At 39.9% G+C, this 23920-nt stretch overlaps 1 protein-coding gene across 2 annotated transcripts in view; it reads left to right on the top strand.

The window, feature by feature from the left end:
- adamts10 (ADAM metallopeptidase with thrombospondin type 1 motif, 10) overlaps positions 1–23920 on the top strand; it is a 45200-nt gene that overhangs the window by 16447 nt on the left and 4833 nt on the right. For both annotated transcript variants that reach the window (XM_020656896.3, XM_020656906.3), the window contains 16 exons: positions 1103–1248; positions 2225–2268; positions 2421–2526; positions 5298–5444; positions 5758–5899; positions 7084–7191; positions 7432–7577; positions 9226–9289; positions 9475–9577; positions 13188–13321; positions 16772–16895; positions 20607–20687; positions 22040–22203; positions 22302–22428; positions 23029–23158; positions 23293–23497. In XM_020656896.3, the coding sequence (XP_020512552.1) occupies positions 1103–1248; positions 2225–2268; positions 2421–2526; positions 5298–5444; positions 5758–5899; positions 7084–7191; positions 7432–7577; positions 9226–9289; positions 9475–9577; positions 13188–13321; positions 16772–16895; positions 20607–20687; positions 22040–22203; positions 22302–22428; positions 23029–23158; positions 23293–23497 (1971 nt within the window). The remainder of the gene's footprint in view (positions 1–1102; positions 1249–2224; positions 2269–2420; positions 2527–5297; positions 5445–5757; positions 5900–7083; positions 7192–7431; positions 7578–9225; positions 9290–9474; positions 9578–13187; positions 13322–16771; positions 16896–20606; positions 20688–22039; positions 22204–22301; positions 22429–23028; positions 23159–23292; positions 23498–23920) is intronic.

Raw genomic sequence — 23920 nt, 5'->3', positions numbered from 1 at the left:
CGTAAAAAGTGCTTGACCTTCATATAGCACAGGAGATGACTGGGCCATATGTAACTGACTTTATTAGCCAGCCATTAAAAGCCTGTGGTGAGACGTCGCAGCTGACCTCATACATAGAAGCTTGATCCAAAGGCAACTGGACTTGGTTGAAGAAGCTGACCTCATAGTAATGTTGACCTTCTTACAATCTGACAGATGAACCGTACAAGCATCGTTAGAGAACAGCTTTGAGGTTTCCTCCATCACTGTCTTATTAGGGAACATTTATGATTCATGCTGTTTATAGTACACCAAAATAAGCTTCAAATTCATGGCTCGGATGTGTTCTTCTTCTGACAGAGGTAAATGTTAGGATCATTAGCGGTGGGCAGTGTTAGTGTTGTTATTCTTTCTCCGTGGTCCATTGAGCCTGAGGTCGGGACAGGATAGAGCTTGCTCGTCCAGTGGTTCTGCTGCTGGTTTCCAGGTCTGAAAACGGTAAAGCTTCCCCTGGAAAATTAAAAAAAAAAAAAAAAACAGGCCAGCAGCAGACCCAGAAATGAGGGACTGCGGGATGAGACAATTACAAGTTATGTCACCACAAGCATTCCTGGGTTAAGAGTTCTCGCCAGCTGTGGCCAGCAGAGCACTCCCTCCTCCCCGTCTCCTCTCTGCACTCTCCTAATACTAGAAAGCTCCTTCACTCCAGTCCTGCCTCAACATTGGATAAGTGCAACAAAACTTCTGTCCAATGAAAAGCATGTGCCTTTATTATCGCTGATATTATTTTTATTTAGATTACGTTAAAAGAAGTGTTCCTGAAAAACCCAATGGATTATCTGAGAAATGTTCTGTCACAAATGCTAACATAGTAGAGCAGAAAACAAGCCGGAAACACACAATACAAGAACATTGGGAATAGATTGTTATAGCATTGTTGAACCTATCACCTGAGTTGAAATTTTCCATTTGTTTTCTCTGGAAATACCTTTTACTGTTTTGTAGTTTTCAGAACTGTAAGATAGCTATAGTATAAACCACAATTTTATAGTGTTTTAAGTTGATATATTTTTGTTAATTTTCCCAATTTGACTCTATATTTCTCCTCTTGTCCACCTTCCAGCCAACACTTGAGATCAACCACCATGCAGGAAAGTCTTTAGACAGCTTCTGTAAATGGCAGAAGACCATCCAGCACCGGAGCAGCTACGGCAACGCCATACCAGACAACGGGATCGCTCATCATGACACTGCTGTTCTTATCACCAGGTTAGACAAACAGGCACAGATTCTCACAGATATAAGCAATAATAACATCTACATCTCCTCCTGTAACTTCTTATATGTTCCGTCTATTTCTCGGTATATTTAAGGGTTAAACTCTGTTTCCTCAGAGCTGAAGTCTCACATTCCCATCTTATGTTTTCAAAGTTTTTTATCTCGTCAAAGATAAAGAGAGTTAGGCTGAATCTTGTCCTGTCTGAGGTGACGATTGCTGGGGCAGCTTTGCCCAGCTCAGCATCTGGAGAAATAATAATAATAAAAAAAAAGATATGACGAGGGAGCAGGACACAACGACAGATTTATTTTGTATAAAAAGCCTAAAAGTCAGAGAGCAGAAATCAAATAAAAACTGCTTTGATTCTCTCAAATTGTATGTCATATTTCTAATTGTGCTTGCTGTTACTGATACTGCTGGAGGAAAAATAGAGACAACAGTGGAAGATGCATATTAAGCACTCAAAACACTGATGCTATTGACTGAGGAATGTGCAACAGCAAACAACACAACCATGGGTTGGACAGTCATCTGAATGCCACAAATGCTTTCCTATCTCACAGAATACTCTAAAAAGAGGAGGGCTATATAAATGTACTGATAGATGTCTGTTTTTCTGAGATGCTTTGAGGTATGTATGGCCTTTGTGGGAACATTTTGGTTTAAGAAGAGGCTTATCAAGCAGAGGATGGAAGCGGCCCAGACAGATGACACCAAAGTGACCCTCCATGACTTCCTGCTATTGTTCTTTAAAAACTTAATCTGTCTACTATCACTGTGTGAGCATGTCTGTCACCAGCTGGGAATATACTGTGTATCCATGTAGAGTGTGTTCTTATGTGTCTGGATGCTTGCATCGATGTCATCACTTTATATGCTGGATTATTGAATTGTGCTACTTCTGTTTGTATGGGTCTGTAGGTCTAAATTTAAAACCAACCTGTTGATTTTTATTCACTTCTGCAGGTACGACATCTGCATCCAAAAGAACAAGCCTTGTGAAACCTTAGGTAAAGAACACACACAAACAAGTATTTGTAGTGCTATACTTATAACTAATGAAGGATTATCTTATTTTATGAGAATAACCATAAGCCATGTGATTCATTCCCTAACACCCAACCCAAGTACTGAACAGAACCTTAACATCCTTTTGAGACAGGTCTGGCTCCTGTGGGAGGGATGTGTGAGCCAGAGAGGAGTTGCAGCATCAATGAGGATATCGGACTTGGAACAGCCTTCACTATTGCCCATGAGATAGGACATACGTGAGTGAAGCACACTAGCTGTTTACATACATGCACTTCTGAAAAAAAAAAAAAAAAACTTCTGGACAGCCTGCCCCTGAGGGGCAAAGCTGTTTTTCACACTTGGCCCTTTGAACCGGGGTTCGGACCCTGGGATTGTAATTTTTGAAGATATCCAAGATGGAGAGTGTAAGGAGAGTCCGATGCTATAGAAAAAGGTTTTGCCTTTGTATCAGTGCTACTTATTGTTGAACACATTTTTAACTAAAGAGTGGGGAAGTGGAAAATCAATATGTGGCATTTTCTGTTCACACACGCAGCCCATCCTGAACATTCAGGAAAACGTATTTTATGAATGTATGAATACTGCTACACACTGGAAAACACAAAGAAGTAACTATCCTGCAAGTTTATTTACATTTTTGGATCTTTGTTTTATGAATCAGATAGAAATCTACCTCAATCTTAATGAATGGGATTCTAATCCTACCTCTTCATTCTTGGGGTGATTCTTTAGAAATGAATGTAACTTCTGGTGAGCCAACAGAAATTTTTGTTGTAGTTAGTCCCAGTGGCGTACTGCAATGGCCACCAAAAACAATTCATCTTCAATTTATCAATACTGCTTTTTTTAAAACCTATATTTAAGTAAATGTTTCCATGATGACCTTGCATAGATCTGTTTCCTGTTGGGATGACCCTGCTGTGCATTAGTTCATGATATCCCTGTCTGACTGCATTCTCAACCTACATGTGAAAAATATGGATTGAAAATGCGCATCAGGTTGAGGTGAAATAATAGATTTTCTAAATGTGGCATGTACAATTTGCTCCAAGACAAAGAATTAGGTTTAGATTCCCACTATTATGAAAAATAACAACTTCAGCTTTGTGACAGCACAGACCACAAGTCGCACCCATTTGGTTTCATGGTGGAAAAGAATAGAGTGGATATTTTTCTTGTCAAAATCAGTCAACATCTCGGTGTGCAAGCTGTTTGTTGAATGGCTAAGCTAAAAAAATTGCATTAGTATGAAACTCTAGCTCTTCATATGCGAAACGAACAGAACAGTTTGGAATGAACCACTCAGCAAAGCCCCAGATAAAAACAGAAATCATGTTTGCGTTGCACTTGTACCTCTGGTGGCGATTCATCCTTTTCCCAGGTCCTAGCACAGGCATATTGGAACAACAGGGTTCCTGCACATGAATCTACAGCACGCTGAGACTTTGGAGGAGAACTTCATAAACCTGTGTTGTTAATCATCTGACCTACTGAAATGCGCCTTTTAAAAAACACTGAATCTGAATCCCAGATACAGATCAGTGTTGGCAGATTAGTTGTTTAACTGTGGCTGAAACACAAAATGTCCCAGAAGGAATCCCTGAGGTTTCTCATGTGTCTTTTAATGTGTTTTGTTTTGAGATGATCCCTCCCTCCTCAGATTACATCTCCAGATCCCCGGAGAGATTTTATGTAATCTCCTAACTCCATGAGTCATTTCCATCTGTTGAGAACGTGTTAATAGTTGTATATTTTCTCTCGGCCACACTATTTATGTGTGGAATTAGTTACATGTGGAGCTGGTGCAGCACCTGGTGATACTCCTGCTTTTTATATCAGTCTTGACCTCCTGGATGGTTTGAAACTGTGTTGTCCTCATTTACCTGGTGTAATTGATCTGAAACACTTAGCAACAAGCAAGTTGTTATTCTGTATGATGTATAGTTGTCATGAATCCAGTATAACGTAGTAATAGAGAGGTTATTGATTGTATCTCTAACTAAAAAGTTCTCATTGAGAGTGTTGGACTTGCATAGAGTAACTAAGTGTCCCTTAGAATTTGTCTGAGAGGTATTCACACAGATGGTTGATCTGTCAGTGTCCTGCCTTCCTAATGTTGAGTACAGACAGACTTTGAGCATTCAGACCAAGAGGCACTTAACATGACTGGACAAAGCCTGTTGATCGGTGTGTATGTCGGTTTATATATATTTACAAAGTTCCCTTGGCCTCAACACAGTCAGCATTTGGTTTTAATTGTCATATAAAATGTTTTGACATCACAGTGCAGCATTAGATGAAACACAGGCCTGTTTGTGGTTGAGGGCATTCACATGAAAACATAGACAGACCCAGTCAGAAATGACTCAGTGGAGGTATGAATAGCTTATGGAACATTTATATTTCAGGCTCAAACAGCTTCTGGGAGTGTTTATGAGTTATTGAACACTCGGGGGGCGGGAGCTAACACTGTGTTTGATATAATACAGTACATAGTACTCCATGGATGTCATTTCATGTTCCCCTTTGGCATGTCTTGATGAAAATGACCTGTGTCCTCCCGTGTACACCTAAGTGAGTCTAGACCATTGATCAAAAAGGTTCTTTGGTTCCTGGTTCTCAAAGTTGAGAATTTTCATGCTTTTCCTTGTCTTATATGATAGTATATTGAATATCTCTGGGGTAAGAAGTGCTGGTCAAACTGACTAAATCTGTATATTTTATTTTCTTCACTAATCAATTAGTTGTTTGGGTTTATAAAATGTTAGAAAGTGGTGATAAAACATGTCTCACAGTGATGTTTGTAGTTCTGCTATGACATTACTGCTATCATCAGAAACAATGTTTAAATTCAATTATAAATTACTTTACTGTCATCACAGAGGTACCAATAAAGTTTACTAAACATAAACAATGGGAGAAAGATATACAGTAATTCGATAACATGACTATGTTATAAAAATACAGTTTTAATATAGAGTTTTCACTGTTTCATCCCGGGCTACAGGTTTGGGATGAACCATGACGGTATGGGGAACGCGTGTGGGCCTCGCAGCCAGGAGACCGCCAAGCTGATGGCTGACCACATCACCATGAAGACAAATCCGTTCATCTGGTCTGCCTGTAGCCGGGATTACATCACCAGCTTCCTGGAGTGAGTCAGCCTATCAGATATCTGCAACAGCACAAATCATTTGGTAATTAGAGGTTTGAGACCAAAAAGATCACTCTGAACTCATAGTAACATATATGATGGTCGGAGAAACTCTCATGAACAGATGGATCTGGAAGGAGGCAAATACTAAATTCTCTGTACTTCGTTAAGGATCGGAAGAAAACTGGTTGTGTTTTTTGACATCTTCAGAACAATCATCACAGCTGGAACATTGCCTCCTAAGGGCTAAAGCCTAAATAATGCCTAAATCTCAATCTTACTGTTTTCTCTTCTTCTGTTTGGCACCCTTTAGCTCAGGTATGGGCTCCTGTCTGAACAACGTTCCCCCAAAGCAGGAGTTTGTGTATCCCACCACAGCACCAGGTCAGGCCTACGATGCAGACGAGCAGTGCCGCTTCCAGTATGGCGTCAGATCTCGACAGTGTAAATATGCGGTGAGTAGACTTTTCATTCATTATCCACTTTTTAGCTTACTTTTCCTCTCAGCTGATTGGCCCCTTTCACACACAAATTTATTATTTTTTGAATTCATAATCGTCCTTTGATATTGTGTTTTAAAGTGCACAACATTTTGCTCAACTGAGGTTGTTTTAAATGAACTATTTACATAAAATTTAACTTGACATGAAACCTTCAGGGCAGCCTGACACTGAAATCTTCCTGAGTTGCTCTTTCACCTATGTCCCTCACAGTGGGGACCTCTGGGGTCTCGGGGTGTGTTTGGTCACTCACCTTGACCGAATACATCCAGGGATTGCTTTTTGATCAGGTTCCTCATTTGCTCAAGGGGCATTCTTAATTCATTACTTGTCACTGTTTTAAAGTCTGTTCTATTGAGACCAGGCCTGCTTTATTGTCTCTCGAGCTCTCTCCTTCATGTCGGCTTCTCTCACAACGGGAAACATCTTGCAATACCTCCGCTGAAGAGCATCCACTTCATTGCATGGTCAACTTTTATTGGGCCAGGCTCAGAGGGAATGTACATCTGGAACAGCATACTGCTTTACAGACTCATTACTATCCATACTATATGGTCAGAACATATGTACACAATAAAACATAACCACCATGTGTGAGAGGCATCGCTGTAGAGGGAGCAGAGAGGAAGGTGAACGAGAGTGTGTCTGCCCTTTTGTTTGTGTTATTTCTGTCTTATATAGTCTGATAGGCTCTCGTTTCTTTTCTTTGTTTCTCTCCCTTTATTTTCTTTCTTCCTCTGTTATTTTCTATTCTTGCATTTTATTTATTTTCTTTTGTCAATCTTTATTAGTTTAAGCAGTCTTTTCTGTGTGGGTATCAACATGTGGAATACCTTACCTGCTGGATCCTGTCTTGCCGTGAATTATCTGATGCTTCTTTTTTCTGTTATGGTTTTATTTGTACTGAATTATGATCCTCATATTTTATTGTTCCCTCTGTATTTTTCATGTCAAGCGCTTAGTTTTGTGTTCTCAATATACCGATCGAGTGTTGACTTTGCAATTTGTTTCTTGGCCATATTGATACAGGCATCTTGAACACTGTGGTGTGTGGCTTTGTTTCACATGCTTCATACCTGTCCCATTACAAATGCAGATTGAATAACTAAGTGAACATGTCTCCTTTCATGCATACACAGGAAGTCTGCAGTGAACTTTGGTGCATGAGCAAGAGCAACCGTTGCATCACCAGCAGCATTCCTGCCGCAGAGGGAACCATCTGTCAGACCAACACCATAGAGAAAGGGGTAATTACAAAAACAAACCTTTTTCTCTAAATATTCTTTTCAAGATTGTATTTTGTATTTAAAATCACAGAATAAACTCCTGTACTCTTACTGAAAAAATAAAGTCCTCATAACAAAAACATTTTGAGTGTTGAAGAATATCCAGTTTACACCTCTTCATTACACTAAAACAGAAAAAGACGTTCTACGGCAATCATTTTACAGTTTGACTGTATGAATACATGTGTGTTTGTGCTGCAGTGGTGCTACAAGAGGGTGTGTGTTTTGTATGGGACTCGTCCAGAGGGCATAGACGGAGGCTGGGGTCTGTGGTCCCCCTGGGAGGAGTGCAGCCGGACCTGTGGAGGAGGAGTCTCCTCTTCTATCCGACACTGCGACAGCCCCAGGTACTGTTAACTATTAGGGTCTGAAATATGTCACAGTCGTGGCTCAGAAAATTCCAATCGATACTTTAACTTGAAAGTTAGACATTTTAATTTAAAGACTCTATTGGCTTGAAAATGTAAAGTTGACTCCTTTCAACCACTAACGTGTATGTACAAATAGTTGAAGATAAGCTCAACGCGTCCTTCACTCCGCTAAATTATTCACACATACATCATTGCGTGAAAGCCACATTTTTTTTCTTTAGAACAGGGGTTGCATGAGGTACTTGATTTCTGGCCTGCACACAGCTTAAAAGATTCTAATCATCGTGGCACAGATTGGCTTAGCGGTTGGGTCTCACCTTGTGTGTGGAGCCGTGGTCCTCCGGGCGGCGGCGTGGGTTCGGGTCCAACCTGTGGCGCCATTCCCGCATCTCATTCCATGACCTCTAATCATGATTTCCTACTTTATCCACCGCCCTGTCAAATAAAAGCAAAAAAAGACTCAAAAAAATGTTTTGAAAAGAAAAAAATTATGGTTAGGCATCATAATTCACAGTCCTTGTTTCTTGCAAAAATATATTGTGTGTTTTGTAGCTTTTTGGTTAGAATTTTTTTCCTTGCAATTAACCTAATGTTCATGCAACTTCAGGCACGTTGGAAAATGAACATCCTTAAGCTAAAGACTAAGGGGGGAAATTTGTGCTGAAAAGATTTTTAAGATAAAGTAATAGAAAAATGTCAACCTGCACAGTAGATTTTGGAAAAGCATCGATGCAGCATAGTTGATTATTATATTTACTTATACTGACTGAAAAGGCTTTTAAAGATTGACCAAAGTGACCCTAACCTTAAATATAAAGATGCATCGTTGTCATGGCGCCTAAAAACATTTAAACAGGATTAAAAACTTTCTAGATGGGAATGGTTCAAATTAAGTTGAATACCTTAAATAATGTGTGTTCACCATTAATTGTTAAAAACATGTAGACCGCCTAATGCCACATTACTCATAGACCCTAATCAGTTACATAAATGACAGAGAACATACAAGTCGATGATTACATTCTGAGAAAATTGCTTATCAGTTTTATGCGTGAGAAGAAACTTAAATAAAACCTACATGAACACGTGAAGAACCCCTCAAACTCATAAAGGTCTGTGATTTATTTCCTTCTCCCAGGCAGCAGTGCCACGGTTTCTACCGTGTATAAACTATTTCAGATAGGAGTCTGAATCATCACCAAACAACTAGCAGGCCTACATTTGAATCCCATTCACTGGATCCCTCATCTTGAACTGATTAAACTTAGAATGAATTGACCCAAATCTGAGGCCAACCGCGTGCTTTCATTTAATTTCTGAGCATCTTTTCCCCATTTTTTTCCTTTCTTTGGCTCCTTCCTGCCTAGATTTGTTGACAGTTTTGCAGAGGCAGTCATCTGACTGTGGCTGGCTCTGGCAGCCTTCTCAGCTAACGTATAGGTGTTGTTGTGATAGTCTGTGATTGGCAATAAATACACAGACATTGAGATTGAAAAAAGACCTGATGAAGGCAGACAGAGCAGAAATCAGGAGTCTGTGTTGTGTTATATGATGTGATGGGATTAAATCTTGTTAAATTGTACTCAGATGTGACTGAGTAGCCTGATTCTCTGTTTTTCTACAGGCCAACCATTGGTGGAAAGTATTGTCTGGGGGAGAGAAAGCGCTTCAGGTCCTGTAACATTGATGTGAGTACAGTGTTTATTATGAATCAGCATTGATTGTTCATTATTTGACAAGAACAAGAACAAGTGGGCGATCGAGGAAGACCCAAGACAAGGGCTATAAAACCAAAGTTTAGGCTTTTAAAGCCTTTTGGGGGGGGGGGGGGTGTAAATAGTGATATATACAACTATTTGTATGTTGGTTTCAGGAATGTGCTCCTGGCTCTCGGGATTTCCGGGAGATACAGTGCTCTGATTTTGACAGCGTTCCTTTCCGGGGCAAGTTTTACACCTGGAGGCCATACAGAGGGGGTGAGTGAGTTACTGGTCTCTGTGTTCAGTGAATGTGTCTGTGTCTTACTGTCCATGTTTAAGTTTTAATGCACTGTGGGGATCTCAACTGCAGAATGGGTATTTGCCCTCAACATCATTTTCAATCAATCTTTCAAAAGTAAGCATTTATCCATATATTCAAGTATTGAGCATCAAGATTCACAAATGTTTGTCTTATGCAGAAAGTCTTAGCTCATAGTTTTGGGTTTTTACATCTTAAGAGGTTTCAGCTTACAATAAAAGTTAAAGCAGCAGGCAGTCTTTAAGAGGAAAAAAGCTAAACCCTTCTTGACTTTTAGTGCTTTCTTAGTGAACAGAATGAAAACATGTTGTGAGAAAAAAAGTATATTTCAATTACAAGTTGCTGTAAACATAACAGACCTTAAAGGGGAGTAGATAAGAGATGACTAGAGGTAAACACCAATTCCGGTTAAAGGAAATTATAAGGTACTCATTCTGAATCTTGTTTGATTGCTGCTTCTAATACTTCTTCACTCCACAAATAGATTTAAAAAAATGCATTTTATATACATATGTTATCTATTTATTTAAATTGCAGATCAACTGGTACTAAGTATTAAAAAAAACAACAGATACAGTGGAAATAAGGTCTACATTTTCAATAAACTATTTATCCATATACAAACTTTACTTCAACTCTGTGCAGGGCGTTGAAGATTAAAACATAAGTGATGATATGGGGCTGCTGTGGCTCAGCCTCAACTAGGAGGCCGGGTATCGATGTGTACTTGGGCGAAACACTGAACCCCTAGTTGCTTTTGCGCTACGTCAGATGTGTATATAAGTGTATTAATCACTTAATACTCATTGACACTTTACATAGCAGGCTCTGCCATCAGTGTATGAATGTGTAGGTTTGACCTGCTGTGTAAAAGTGCTTTGAGTAGTCAGTAGAGTAGAAAGTGCTTTTCAAGCTCAAGTCCATCAACCACATGATACAAGCAATCCACACAGCCGTCTAAAACTCTACAAAGCTATGATGCTTTACACTGTGAATCTGGACAAGCTAATAACTGTGAATGTCTTTGCTTCCTAATGCATAACCAGTTATTTGATTTTTATTTTGAACATGTAACATAAGATGATAACTGAGCCATATTATAATCAATAATACATTTTTCTAAAGGGGGCATGTAGCTCAGCCTATTTCATTTGTTGTATTTGTTGCAAATACTTCATATGTTTACAACAATAGATAGTTTATTGTAAAAGTCACATTAGATAAGAGGACGGAGAGGAGGGGTGAGGGAAGCCAAATTACCTCACTGAACTCAGCAGCAAGTTTTCAAACCCATAGTTGATACTCTTCAGGATTACAAATACAGCAGAATAAATCAAAATAAAACATTTCTCTGCACTCATTTTATCTCTTCTGTAACTCTGATAATAAAACATTTCTTGCTGTTCCTTTTGTGTATCAGAATATCTCTAAAAGACTAAGACGACCGTAGATGTTGATTTTGAGAAGAGAATGGATCATTGAAATTAGGAAGGAGGAAGACAATAATAAAGGTAAAAAGATGTGAGCCAAGATTTGAATACAGGAGACGAACAGAAGTCAGGAGAAACAGTAGTGCGTGTGTGCGTGTGTTTATGTGCAGACAGCGAGACAGGAGAAAGTGAAGTGAAGCTGCAGACTCCCTTCTGTCTGGCCCACAGATGCTGGCTGCAGAGAGTCATGCACCCCAGAATGCCTTGCGAGAATTCCTCACTCCTGATGAGCACTGCACTGGACGCAAAAGATAAATACTTTCAACGACATAACTGCCTTTAATCTAGCCCTCCAAAAACATAATGGCTAACAGAGACGGCTGGCCTGCCGAGTCCAACTTCAGGCAACAAGTGTTCCTTTCATCAAGTCAGCTGATTTTACAATGGAAATCCCTTGCAGCTGTTAAAATAGGAACAGTGCCATAGACTCGGCCCCGCGTTAAGGCCAGATCACACAGCCAAGCCCCTTCCGTGTCCTCTGCAGCCCTCTCACTCTCTTCAGATTCTTCATTTTAGCTGTCCTGCTTTCACTTTAAACCCTCCTACTCAGCTCATTTTACTTCATCTGACTCTTTCTCTCTGTCCACTCTGCTCTCCTCTTATTAAGTTTCTCCACTTCTTTCACTTTAGTTCATAAACCATCATCTACCTGTAGCTCTAGCATCTAGCTTCTTTCTCTCTCACCTCAGGCAGCCAGGGACAGTTTATAAGGTATTATTTGTAGCTTTGAACATGCTGCTCTAACAGCATACTGCTGCAAGCCAAGGTTGCCCTGCCAATGCTAGGCACCATGGGAAATGTAGTTTTCCATGGTCTTTTACATATTTTCTTCTTCAGGCTGTGCCAGCACATACTCGCCCTCTTTCTCTTTTTCCCAGCACACACTGTACCTGCTTCAGCGCTGCCAGCACAAACAAACACAGAGCAGACTGATGTCAACAGCCACTCAAATAGTGGAGCTGTTGGCCAGCAGCGCTGATGAATGAAGGATATATACCACTTGGCTGGGGAAGACCTCTAGCAACAGGGCGTGTGTGTGTGGAAAATAGAGAGTGAAAGGAGTGAAGGTTTATGCCAGTGCATATCATACCTTACTGTAAGTTTGTTTCCGGTGCCTCCTTACATATAGGTCCAATCTTTTCAGGGTTTTAGTTTATAACATTTTATCATTGAGTAAACTCATCATCAACAGGTGTGTTTTGGATCCAAGTTATAGCCATCAGCTACTGTCAGATCTAACAGACACCAAAGAAAACAGTGAGAGCTTCCATAACCCCATAGTTTAATATTTACCATCACTATGAGTACCAACAACTGTTTGGGGATTGAAAAAGCTAACAGAACTTTGACTTTTTTTTTTCTTCAGGAATGTCTTCACTGGACATCCACTTATTAATACAAGGTCAAGGACTGACTCCGGCTTAAAGTTCATTTTTTTGCAAGTTTATTCAGAATTATGTGTTCATGTAGTACATAGTGTAACACATTTGATCTTGCTGTTGGTATCAGTTTCGTGATAGGCCTTAGCATTCAGTTATATCGTCTCTGTGTGTGTAAACATGGGAATGAGACCTAATCACAATCAGCTGCTTGTTCTCTGGTTGTCAGCACTCGCAAAAAAAAATTCTACTCCCCTGCAGATGCCTCTCTCTCTCTCTCTCTCTCTCTCTCATCCTCCCTTGTCTGTCTGCAGCCTTCATAAGCATGTGAACATGTGCTAAAGATGTGCAACAAGTCCCATATGACAATATGACACATAGTACTATAAACCACATGCCTCAGAAATCAGCAATCATATATCATGATCCTTATTCACTTATCAGAGTTAGAAGCTGTCATTTTCATTAAGATGTATATGTTTTAATTTAACTCAAAAATCTAACAGACCTTGTGTGTGCAATCTTCAAATGTTTGTGTGTTGTTCTTACATTTGGAGGTCATTTGGGAAAGTTTGTGTCATATAATGTTGATAGAACTGGTTAACTCATACTGCTTGCCTTTATCCCTGTGTGTATGGTTGTTTCGTGTAAATGTGTATGTTGTTTGTTTGTGTGTGTGTATGTGTGTTTACATGTAGGTGGTGTGAAGCCTTGCTCTCTCAACTGCCTGGCTGAAGGATACAACTTCTACACGGAGCGTGCTCCAGCTGTGGTGGACGGCACACCTTGCCGAGATGATTCTCTGGATGTGTGTGTAAACGGAGAGTGTAAGGTGAGGAAGATCTCTGTAAGCCTCCAAGTATTCATTGAAACACACACTGTTAGCTTCTGCACTTGAGCAGACAGTTGAAGCTGCAACATCAGAAAAGACGAAGGTTATATTATTTATACTTGCTCTTAAGACTCTGGACGCCCGCCACTGTCTACACTCTGCTGGCAGTCATCACAATCAGCTGCTCAACCAGAAATTGGTCTTGACTCTGGCAGTGATCTTAGATACTCATTAGCTTTACTCTCTCTTAATCTCAGCTATTAATGAAAGCAAAACATGTAACTAAAGCTCTAAAGAAGTGGAGACCACATGGGGCTCCAAAAGGTCCCTGGAAACTATTTTGAGTCACACTTTTTTTTTAAAGGACTTGGACAAAGAAAGTTATGGTAATAGCGTGCATCTTATTTGATTGCTGTTGATCCCCAATCTGTTAGTTTAACTTGTTTGATTTGGATGAAGTTCTTCACCAAAAAGAAAAAAAAGAAGCACTGGATTAGGGACAATAGTGTAAGGGCTGAAAAAAGCAGCCCTCAAATGTTCAAACTCCAGGATATCCAGCTTGTAGTTTTTGTGGTTTGACTGCTGTGCAAAAATAATTCCTTTTCCAGCTCCTGCTCTCCCAGCTCTTACTCCCTCATGAATGTTGCTTTATTTCATGTGTCTCAGAGATTAGAGGAATGGGGATGGTAGAAAAAAAAAAAAGATCTTGTTTATTAACTTCATCAACTCTTTGTTCTCTCCTCCTCTTTTCCCTTCTTTTTTTTCCCTCCGCCCTGCTCAGGAGGAACTCAGTAACCCCCCAGCTCAGCTGTTAGTCTGCCTGCACTGCATGCAGGCTTTTATTCAGTCCAGTCTTATTGTCTCTCTCTCACATTTTCTCTTCTTTCTACATTCATTCATCTCATTTCTCTCCCGTTTGCTTCTTTCTTCCTTTTTCTTAATACTTTTCCAGTCTGCAATCCAGCTTCTTTCTCCTTCAGTCTTATCATCTTACCTCTCTTAGATTTTATGTTCACCTGAAACTTCAAACACCCTGTTGAGACATCTCTGTCTGTAGTTTGCAGCCTCAATCTGGTGACAGTTCCAAAGCTGAGGTCTGACAATGAGGAGAGGGCTGACGGAGAGGGAGAGCGTTAGGGAAATAAATAAATAAAAAAAGACTCTGGAAACAGATGGTCCAGTTGGACACAACATGCTGCTGCAGACAAAAAGCATGTCGGCCAGATCCCACTTTCCCGGATCTGTTGGACAAAATATAGAGTGCTGAATATAAAAGAATGGTGATGAGTTTTGGTATTCAGCGCCTGATTTACTAAGTCAGCAGTTCATTACGCAGCCAGCTCCTGAACCGTGTCTGCTACTAAACCTCGAAACACGAGCATGCATCAAATTATTTATACACTACGAGGCATTAGTTGCAGGTTTTAGTGTTCAACGTCATTAGTTTAAAGTTTGATGAGAAAAAAGCACAGTAACAGCCCTTCTTTCTATACGTCATAGAAATAAGATTGTGTTCATTAAAAGCAGCCCATTTGTGTGATTATTGTTGTTATTTATTATATTGATCCTCTATTTCATTAATGCCACTTTTAGCTCTACAGTCAACCTTGTGGCTCTATTAAATCCCACCTGGGATAGTTGTTACCTCTTGAAACTCACAGTCGCAGAGAGCGTGACTCATGTAGTATCAGCATGATAATTATCAACCCATCTTAAGACGTCTCTCTTTATTATTTGCATCTTCCCTAATATGCACTGATGGAGACAACACCTTGCAATCACTGGCACGAGTGAAACTCAAAGTGGGACTCCTGCTTTGTGTGTCTGCCTGGTAATACGGAGTTTATGGGGGGGCTAGATTGTGGTACATCTTTGTTTGAAAAGCAACCAGAAAACCATTCTTTGACCCAGATTGTACAAAACATTAGAAACACCTGATTTCACTCATCAAAGAAACCAGGCAAATCCGAGGGAAGCTGAGCCTGCTAATCAGCTAATCTTTGTAATGCAGAGATTGGTTGAATACAAATTTAAGGTTTTCAGGGCTTTTTGCCTTTTAGATTGGACAGCTTGAGAGAGACATGAAATATAGGGAGAGAGAGAGTGGGGGATGTCATGCACCAAACAGCGTCAGGAACAGGAGTCGACCCTGATAACAGTGCGGGGGAGGAATGAAGTCTCCGTATATGGCGCACCTGCTCCAACATTTAAGCTTAACCAGCAACCCAGAAATGAAAGCTTTGAAATCCAAACAGTCGAGACCTAGACTCTCTAAAAATAAATGACTTGTGTTCATATTGCAATTGATGTAAAATGTTGTAATGATTGGGCTGTCTTGTAGGAACAAAATGCACCTCTGGAATATGAATACCTTTTTTGTGTGTCCATGGTACAGCATACTCGGGTGCGACTGAATTCTAATCAAATTTGGATTGAAAAATTGACTTTGTTTTAAATGATATCAGAGGACTATTCTCTGCTCTGTCCTTGGAGCATGTGTTAATCTAGTTAATGCAGATTAATTTCATTTCCTTGTTTGTTCTACATGTGATATTTAATCTGAAAGCCTGTTTATGAATTAATCTGTTATTTCTTTAATTTGGTCCCAAAAAACAAAAAGAAATGTCATCAAAAATATGTTAATACAACAACAAAGAAATAAACATTATAAATACTGTATACGTCATACAAAAATGAATTAATAGAACTACAACTAACAATTGTATTTTTACTGGATTAATTGCTTTGTCTGACAGATGATAGAATATAATATACATTATAGTTCCCACATAAAATATTCCCATTGAATGATTTGATATGTAGTCTAGTATGAATCCTCATCCACTTCTACCAATGTTCGAGCACTGCCAACAGAAATATAGGCTTTCTGTTTTGTGCGATTTGTCTGAAAGAAACGAGAGGCCTGCTGCAAGATTGGATCTACATCAGTTTAAAATTCAATAACTCACTATTTATAAAGCCAACGGATAAACATAAGGTGAATCACAGTTTCAACTCTGGATTTAGCTCTGATCTGTGATCTAATCCGTGTAAAACTAACAATAAACCAAAGCTTCATTATCCATTTCTACAATAAACAACTGTCATCTGAATATATGAGAATGAGAGAGGTTGCCATTCATTCTCTAAACTTTTGCTGACGTTTGTTTCACTGTTAAATAGTTTGAGCAAAACCACCTGCTGCGCTCATCATGAAAGTTATTCATGTCGACAGCTATGAGTTTAGCAACCTAAGAGCATTATGTCTGCTCAGGATCAGCAATCACATCTGGACTCATCATTTGATATTTCTGTGTTTTGTGAAAGACGTCTGGATCACATTAGAGGTAATCCCAGCCCGGCCCCTGACACCTCTCGACTTACTGACTGTGCCCCTTCACCCATGACCCTGAGTGACCCTGCAGCTCACTCGTTTCTCCCTTCTCGCAGCACGTAGGCTGTGATCGAATCCTCGGCTCGGACGTTCGTGAGGACCGCTGTCGGATCTGTGGGGGTGATGGGAGCAGCTGTGTCTCTGTGGAGGGACTCTTCAATGACTCGCTGCCAGAAGGAGGTACAGAACTAAAAACACACAGGCACTACTCATCTCTTTTGGTAGCTGCTGTCAGCGAGGTTTCTGCACATAAAGATAAATATTCTGTGTGTCCTTGTTTTATTGGGAGGGGGTAAGGGTGATTTAAAGCTGATTCTGCTCTCCTGAGAATCAGATTAGTTTAACATGAGGCATTACCATGAGAGGTTATGCAATATAATTGTTCTGTAGTCCCGAAAATGTGCACATGCACAGATTGGATTCAGAGGCTCTGGAAAGTTGCTTTGTTTTGTGAGTTAGGATACCCCAGACATTTAAAATATATTTAAAATAGTCTGTTGAAATGCAAACACTTACAGCAGCATACTTTTACATTTCTGTTTTTATAAAACCAACAAAACTTCTTGAATCTGTAAGACGAGCATTTATTTCAGCATCTGCTTTACGAAAGGTATTTCTGATTGATTATTTAATATAAATGATGTGTTTATACAGAATATTAGGTCTTCTGCAGCCCAGATTCAAAGTTGGCATTACAGATAGTAACACTTAGTGGTCTTATCCCTTATTGTGTCTGCATAAAGGAATGTGATTGGATTGGATTTTAACTTCCTGCATTGAATTTATTTGAAGGCCCTCTCTGTCAGTTCATTTGTCCATCAATGTAGGTTTTTTACAGGGTTGATAGGAGGCTGTATTAGTGTATATATATATTGGTGTATCACCTGCGTATAAATGAAACAATGTATGAAAACTTCTATTATATGACCAGGGCTTCCATGAAGGATATTCTTTATTTGCTCACTGCCTTAACCATTTTTGCATGAATAAACTATAATAAGCAAGAAAAAAAGATTTAGCTGTGTCATTGAAGCACAAGGTCTAAAGACTACATTCTTTTCCCATCAGCCACCCAATGTCAAAGCACCTTTTTGTAAGAACAGTCTAGGACAAAGGGTGCACACACACACATACTCAAAAGCCATTGATGTAAACTTACCGGAATGCAAAATAGAAAAATATACAAACCGATAACCCGGATTAAGAAATGTTTCATACAGGGGAAGATGTAAAAAAGAACAGGGCCCATATTGGACCCTTGGAGAACACCTCAAGTAACTTTGTGGCAAGGAAATGAAGTACCAAGTTTGAAATAGATAAACATGTTAGAGGAAGGATTAAACAATTTAAGACCTGATAATCAAATTAGATTTTGACAGCGTAAAGGTCATCATGGGTATCATAGTGGAATTCATATTAAAAATGTCCTTAAGATAAAATGTCCAAAATTTTAAGATAAAACACTTTCACATTGTACATTTTAAATTTGAATAATTACAGTGAACAAAGTCAGATGGATTCCACAAACTGATGCATCAATTGTTATTGATCCAAACCAAGATGTTTTAAAGGCAAAGAAAAACTTCCTGAAAGACTCTCAGTGATTTGAAATCAAATATAAAAATACAAATACACATACACATACCATACACTGTGTATATATAAACATATTTTTATCCACCAGCCACCCACGGTCACGTGGCAGATGGATTTAGTTGAGGTGCAACCAGTGTGGCTTGAGGTCCGCCTGCTTTTGTATCTATTCTCGGGCACATTTCTCCCCGCAACACCAACTTAAGATTTTCTCACCCAACTGTCAACACCACTCACCCCCGTCTAGGATTCCTCAGAGAGGACGCACCCTGAAACAGGCAGCTGTGCTGGGACCACAGTGACCGGGCCAGTCTGTCAACCAAGCTTTGGTCTCATCTACCCTTGAAATATCTGACGTTAGCGCTGGCTTAAGAAAACTCATTAGTAAGGCCAAAGTTGTAGAGTGGGTTGTTAAGTTTTGTGTGTCTGTTAATTTGGTGATTGTGTCCAGGATCACAGCTATTAATAAATGGGGTTTCCCAGTGATAATGTGTTGTACTTCCACAGAATCACAGCAATTTCCACCAATGTAGCAGAAATTAAGGTTTCCTTACTTTTATTCTCTCACATCTTTTTTTTCACTAAAGCAGGATTTGTTCTGTGCTCTAAGCCGAAGCAGAAAATCATCTTCAAGGTTATTTTTTCAGATTTGAGGAACCAGAATTTCGAAATCTAAATCCATAGAGGTTTAAGTAACAAAAGGAAGAGGTACGAAAGAACAAAGAAACCAAAGAGGGCACTTCTGAAGACTGAAAGTTACAAGTGGGGGATTGTACAGGGTTTTTTACATATCCAAAGATTGAGTTAATTTTTATTTTTTTTATTTTTTTTAAACTACTCGTGAAAAACCTTGAACTGTTTCCTTAATGAGCTGCAGTCTCAGCTTTCAATTATAGCACCACCAATTTTGTGCTTTTTGTCTCATTTGGTCAAAAGTTGGTGGACACCAAACATTGCACCCATATGTGATTGTGAAAGACCTCATTCCAAAACCCAGAGTCTATACAGTAAATGCCGCCATTAAAGCCACGGGGAAAGGTCTCCATATTATTTTTGGATGGATCCTCTTTCAACCATAAGAGCATTGGGAAGTGTGGGCCCTGGTGTGTTCTGTTAGGTCCTACTTTCCAAGTCACCACTTGTGTAGGAAGTGATGGTCAAAGATATTTAGACAAAAACATCCAAATACTTTTTAAATGCCAATAAACCTCTGGTACAGTTTGGTAATTTGAGTGTCTACATACTGAACCAGAAGTATAAACTTTGTCACTACTGCTGTAACGCTTGGTCCTATCGGTACCCAAACTGAAACTCCAGAACTTAAATGAAGGCTTATATTGGCAACATAGGAATTTATGACTCAGAGTCACTCAATCATCTGTAACAAGCCTTTGACTTCTCTAAACTAAATCTTAAGCCAGAGCTTCTCTTCGCTGCATAAATGATTTAAATAAGCTCTGGGATGAAGCCAAACCATCAAATATACACTGTGAGACATCGATGACTCAGGATGTTCCTTGCATTGAGGAGTAATGGTCGAAGCTGCTGGGTTACTAAATTCTTCCTCTGTGCCCTCAGCTTTGAAGCAATAATGTCCATTTAAGTCTCTTTCCATCTGTCCAGCCTGTGGCTCCGGTAGGTGGTGAGGGGTTACTGAAGAGTCAAGGGACGGGGGGTTTACATCTCTCTTGCTCTATGTTGGCCACACAAACAGAAGAACACACTTTTCTCGCTCTTTCGCTCTCTTTCAGAGTCCAAACCCCTCAAACTCTGTCTCTATAATCTTCCACGCCTCGATCTAGAAACCCTGAGCCAGGTCAGTCCCTCCTCTAAAAGCTTCACGAAGAGGTCAGGAGCCAAGCCTTTTCTTTCCTCTTGCGGCCAGAGTGCTGGAAGGAATAGTTTCATTCCTTCATATTTTTTTCAATTCCTTCTTCCTCTAGTGAGGCTGAAGTTATTTCCAGGACCATACTGGCTGGTCTGCTGGCAGGACAGCAGACCAGAGCTGAGAGAAAACAGAGCGAGGAGGAGGCAGGATTAGTGTAAAAAGAAAAGGGAGAAGAGACCAAAACAGATGGAGGCAGAGGAGAAGCCGGCTCTTGGCCTAGTTCTCGCTCTCTAGCAAAGAGCTAAGAGCAAGCTGCCCAGGAATGCAGCTGGAATCTGAAGCCTCTGCTCAGTTAATCGACATCCCACAGAGCTAAACACTACTTATGCATCAACCCCCTGACCCCAAATGAATGACCTTTCACTTCTATGTATTTTATTTAACTTTGTGTTGCTCTGTTTGTGTCTCAGGTTATGAAGAGGTGGTCAGAATCCCCAAAGGCTCAGTGTTCATCCACATACAAGAACTCAACATTTCCCACAACTACCTTGGTAAGGTGATCTGATGACCTCCGTGTATTAGGTATAATTGCCTGTCAAAGTAAATAGGTTAAGAAATATGACATCTATGACAGGACAACAGGCTGATTCTACACACAAGTTTTATCCAATTTCACACATTTTTAATCCTCTTCTGGAAGATCAATATATGTTTCATATTTCTGCAATCAGCAGGTTTTTTCTGCATCAAACTTTTATTTTTGTGTGACTAATGCCACTGAGGTTTTCAGTTTTAGGGTAGAGCTATATTTAATAATGACAAAATGGTACAAAGAAAATACTTTAGGCCATTTAAATGACTACCAGACCAGTAGAGGGTTGAACCATGACAGAATAATGCAGTCATTTCCAAATAACCTGAGGTCTGTCTGTATTTTGTTATCTGCGAACACTGTATAATGCAGGGCTTTTCCATGGAGTGGTCAAGGCATGGCATGGGCACCAGGAAATTGGATGTTCACACAATGTGGCGCTCGAAAATCCGAAATCATGATTTGCTATTTGCATGGTTAGAGGCTATACTCCAAACCAACCAGCTTGGCTGCGTTACAACAGGCTGCAAGTAGTCTTTGTTCCTGTTCTGTTTCAATGTAGCACATTTCCTCTGTTGGTATTTTTGATTGTTACTAAGCACATACATCTTGTTTATTAATCCTAAAAAGAATCAAGCATGGAGGATTTTTATGTAGTTCAGTTGTTGTTTTATTTCATTTAAAATCCCTATAATTCAGAAAACAGCATCTGTGTGTTACCTTTTTATCAGTATTAAACAATATATGATTCATACATTTAGAATATTATGCTATTTGCACATGTGTGTTGGACATTTACTTGTTTAAGTTCCTGGGTTGGGACACCCCAGTCAAAAAGAAATCTTGACACGCCCCTAACCAGAACATGCATGGGTTGCTTTGCTAATCAGAAAATCCATTGAACAAACACCAAAGCTGTCTGGTGTTATTATGCTGTTGTTGTTTTTTAAACAGCAATGAAACCTTGTAGTTCATAGAGAAGTTAGCTTATGTATTAGTGCAAGACTTAAAACAGCAGCCAGCTTTCAGTGTAGGACTGTTGGTGACTAGCTCGCGAGCTAGCCAGATGCAACATGTAACCAAAGCAGTTTGTCAGCAGCTAAACTGTGGGTCGCTTCATTTGCTTTAATACTAGAACTTTTATTGTCTTTGATCCAAGAAATGTCCTCAAAGGAAACAGAAGAAGTGCATACAAAAAATGCAACATTCGTCTTATCTCACTGTGTTACCTTCTCCCTGGATTGATACATTTATTTCTTTTTACTTTACTGTGTATCTTCAGTGTCTCTCTCCCTCTCACCTGTATTCCAGTGCTAAAGAGTAAAGGGGATCAATACTTTATCAATGGGAAGCTGACCATTGACACGCCACGCAGGTTCGATATTGCCGGTACCATCTTCCACTACAGACGGCCCACTGACGGACCGGAAACTCTTGAGGCTCTGGGACCAACAAACATCACCCTGACTGTCATGGTAGGAACGGAAAGACACCTCAAAACATGTCTTCAACCAAAAAGTCTAAACGATGTTATCCGTCTGTTGTGTTAAATGTTTGGTTGTTTGTGTTAAAGGTGCTGGTGAGGGAGGAGAACCCAGGGATCCACTATCGTTTCAACCCCCTGCTTTCCAGGGATCCTCAGATCGGCTTTGCCTGGCACTACACCTCCTGGTCACGCTGCTCAGCTCTCTGCGCTGGAGGTAGACACACACACACACACACACACACACACACAACAACAGAGTCACTTTGTAGGACATTAGGCTCAATCTTAACTCCTTTGATAAAGAAAAAAAGCTCTAGTTGAGGCCAGATGTGTTTGAGGAGGTCACAGCCTCTGAGACTTTGCAGATATTGTTTATAGCCATCTGCCTTTTCTTTCTTGGCCCTCTTTGGAGAGACTTTTTAAGCTTCCATAAATAGACATTCAAAAAATGTTTTGCATCAGAGTATTAGATACGCTGCATTTAGATTTAAAAATGAAATACTTCCTCATTCACACAAAACTCCTCACACTTGCTTTAAGCTGTTCACATTCTGAAAGTTTGAACTGTACCATTACTCGCTGGCATGTAAGAACAATTAAATATTGCAATATTGAACAAAGACGAGTTCTTTGTTCTATTGTCAATGTGCCTTTTTAACGTCTGTCGTGGAGTTTCAGATGAAAATAAGCTTCTACCTGTAAACATTCAGTCGTGTACTTTTGCTCAACTACTAAAGCAGATGAAAAATCTGACATTGTAATGTTTGCATTGCTTTTTTTAAAGTCTGTCTTGTTGTGTCTCACCTGTGGACAGGTGTGCAGATGCAGCAGGTGGTGTGTAGGAAGCAGGGAGACCAATCAGTCGTCTACAACCACTTCTGTGACAAGAAGAACAAACCCAAAGAGAAGAGAAGGACCTGCAACACTGAGCCATGCTCCCCAAGGTGAGTAATGTTTTATACTTGTGTACTTTCATACCAATGGTGTTGTCAATGTGAGTGTACAGTATTTCTTCACCATATCATGTGATGACAACTAGTAATTCAAAAAACAACTAAAGATTCTTATCCGTCTGAAGCTGGTGGACAGGAGAGTGGTCAGAGTGCAGCCGCAGCTGTAACGGCGGCCTGCGGACACGGGAGGTTTTATGTAAAAGGAGGATCTCCACAACCGAGGAGAAGGTCCTTGACGACTCTGCCTGTTCCTCCCCGCGTCCTTCTCTCACTGAGCCCTGCAGCAACCACAGCTGCCCCCCTGAGTGGCTCGCCCTGGACTGGTCTGAGGTACGCAGCCAGACGTGTCCCTTTATGAATGAACACCCGCAATGTTTTGTTTTAAACTTGTTGCTGAATTTGAACCAACACATGAGTTTTCTGCAGGATTCCTTTTAGATAATAGTTTATTTTCCAATTGAACCTAAGAAACCCAAATATCTGCCAGGGGAAAGTTTTATTACCTTAACCATGAAATACTCAACAGAGGCACGGAGCAGACAAATACATCACAATAAACATGGTGTTACAGTCATGACTATTGTTACACTTGTCAAAAGGGAACTCTCTGACCTACTTTTATTTATGACCTTTTGTTTCAGGAGTCTGACTTGTCTCTTTTCTTTTTTTCTTTCCTAAATGTCAAACACCTAAACTGTTAGACATGCCTTCACTTTTTCTTCTACTTCTTAACTATGAGATGTTTTTAAAAAG

This window comes from Labrus bergylta, chromosome 6 (assembly GCF_963930695.1).
Source record: "Labrus bergylta chromosome 6, fLabBer1.1, whole genome shotgun sequence".
Classification (NCBI taxonomy): Eukaryota; Metazoa; Chordata; class Actinopteri; order Labriformes; family Labridae; genus Labrus; species Labrus bergylta.
The sequence above is the reverse complement of the archived record's forward strand: the minus strand, read 5'-3'. Positions and strand labels throughout refer to the sequence as shown.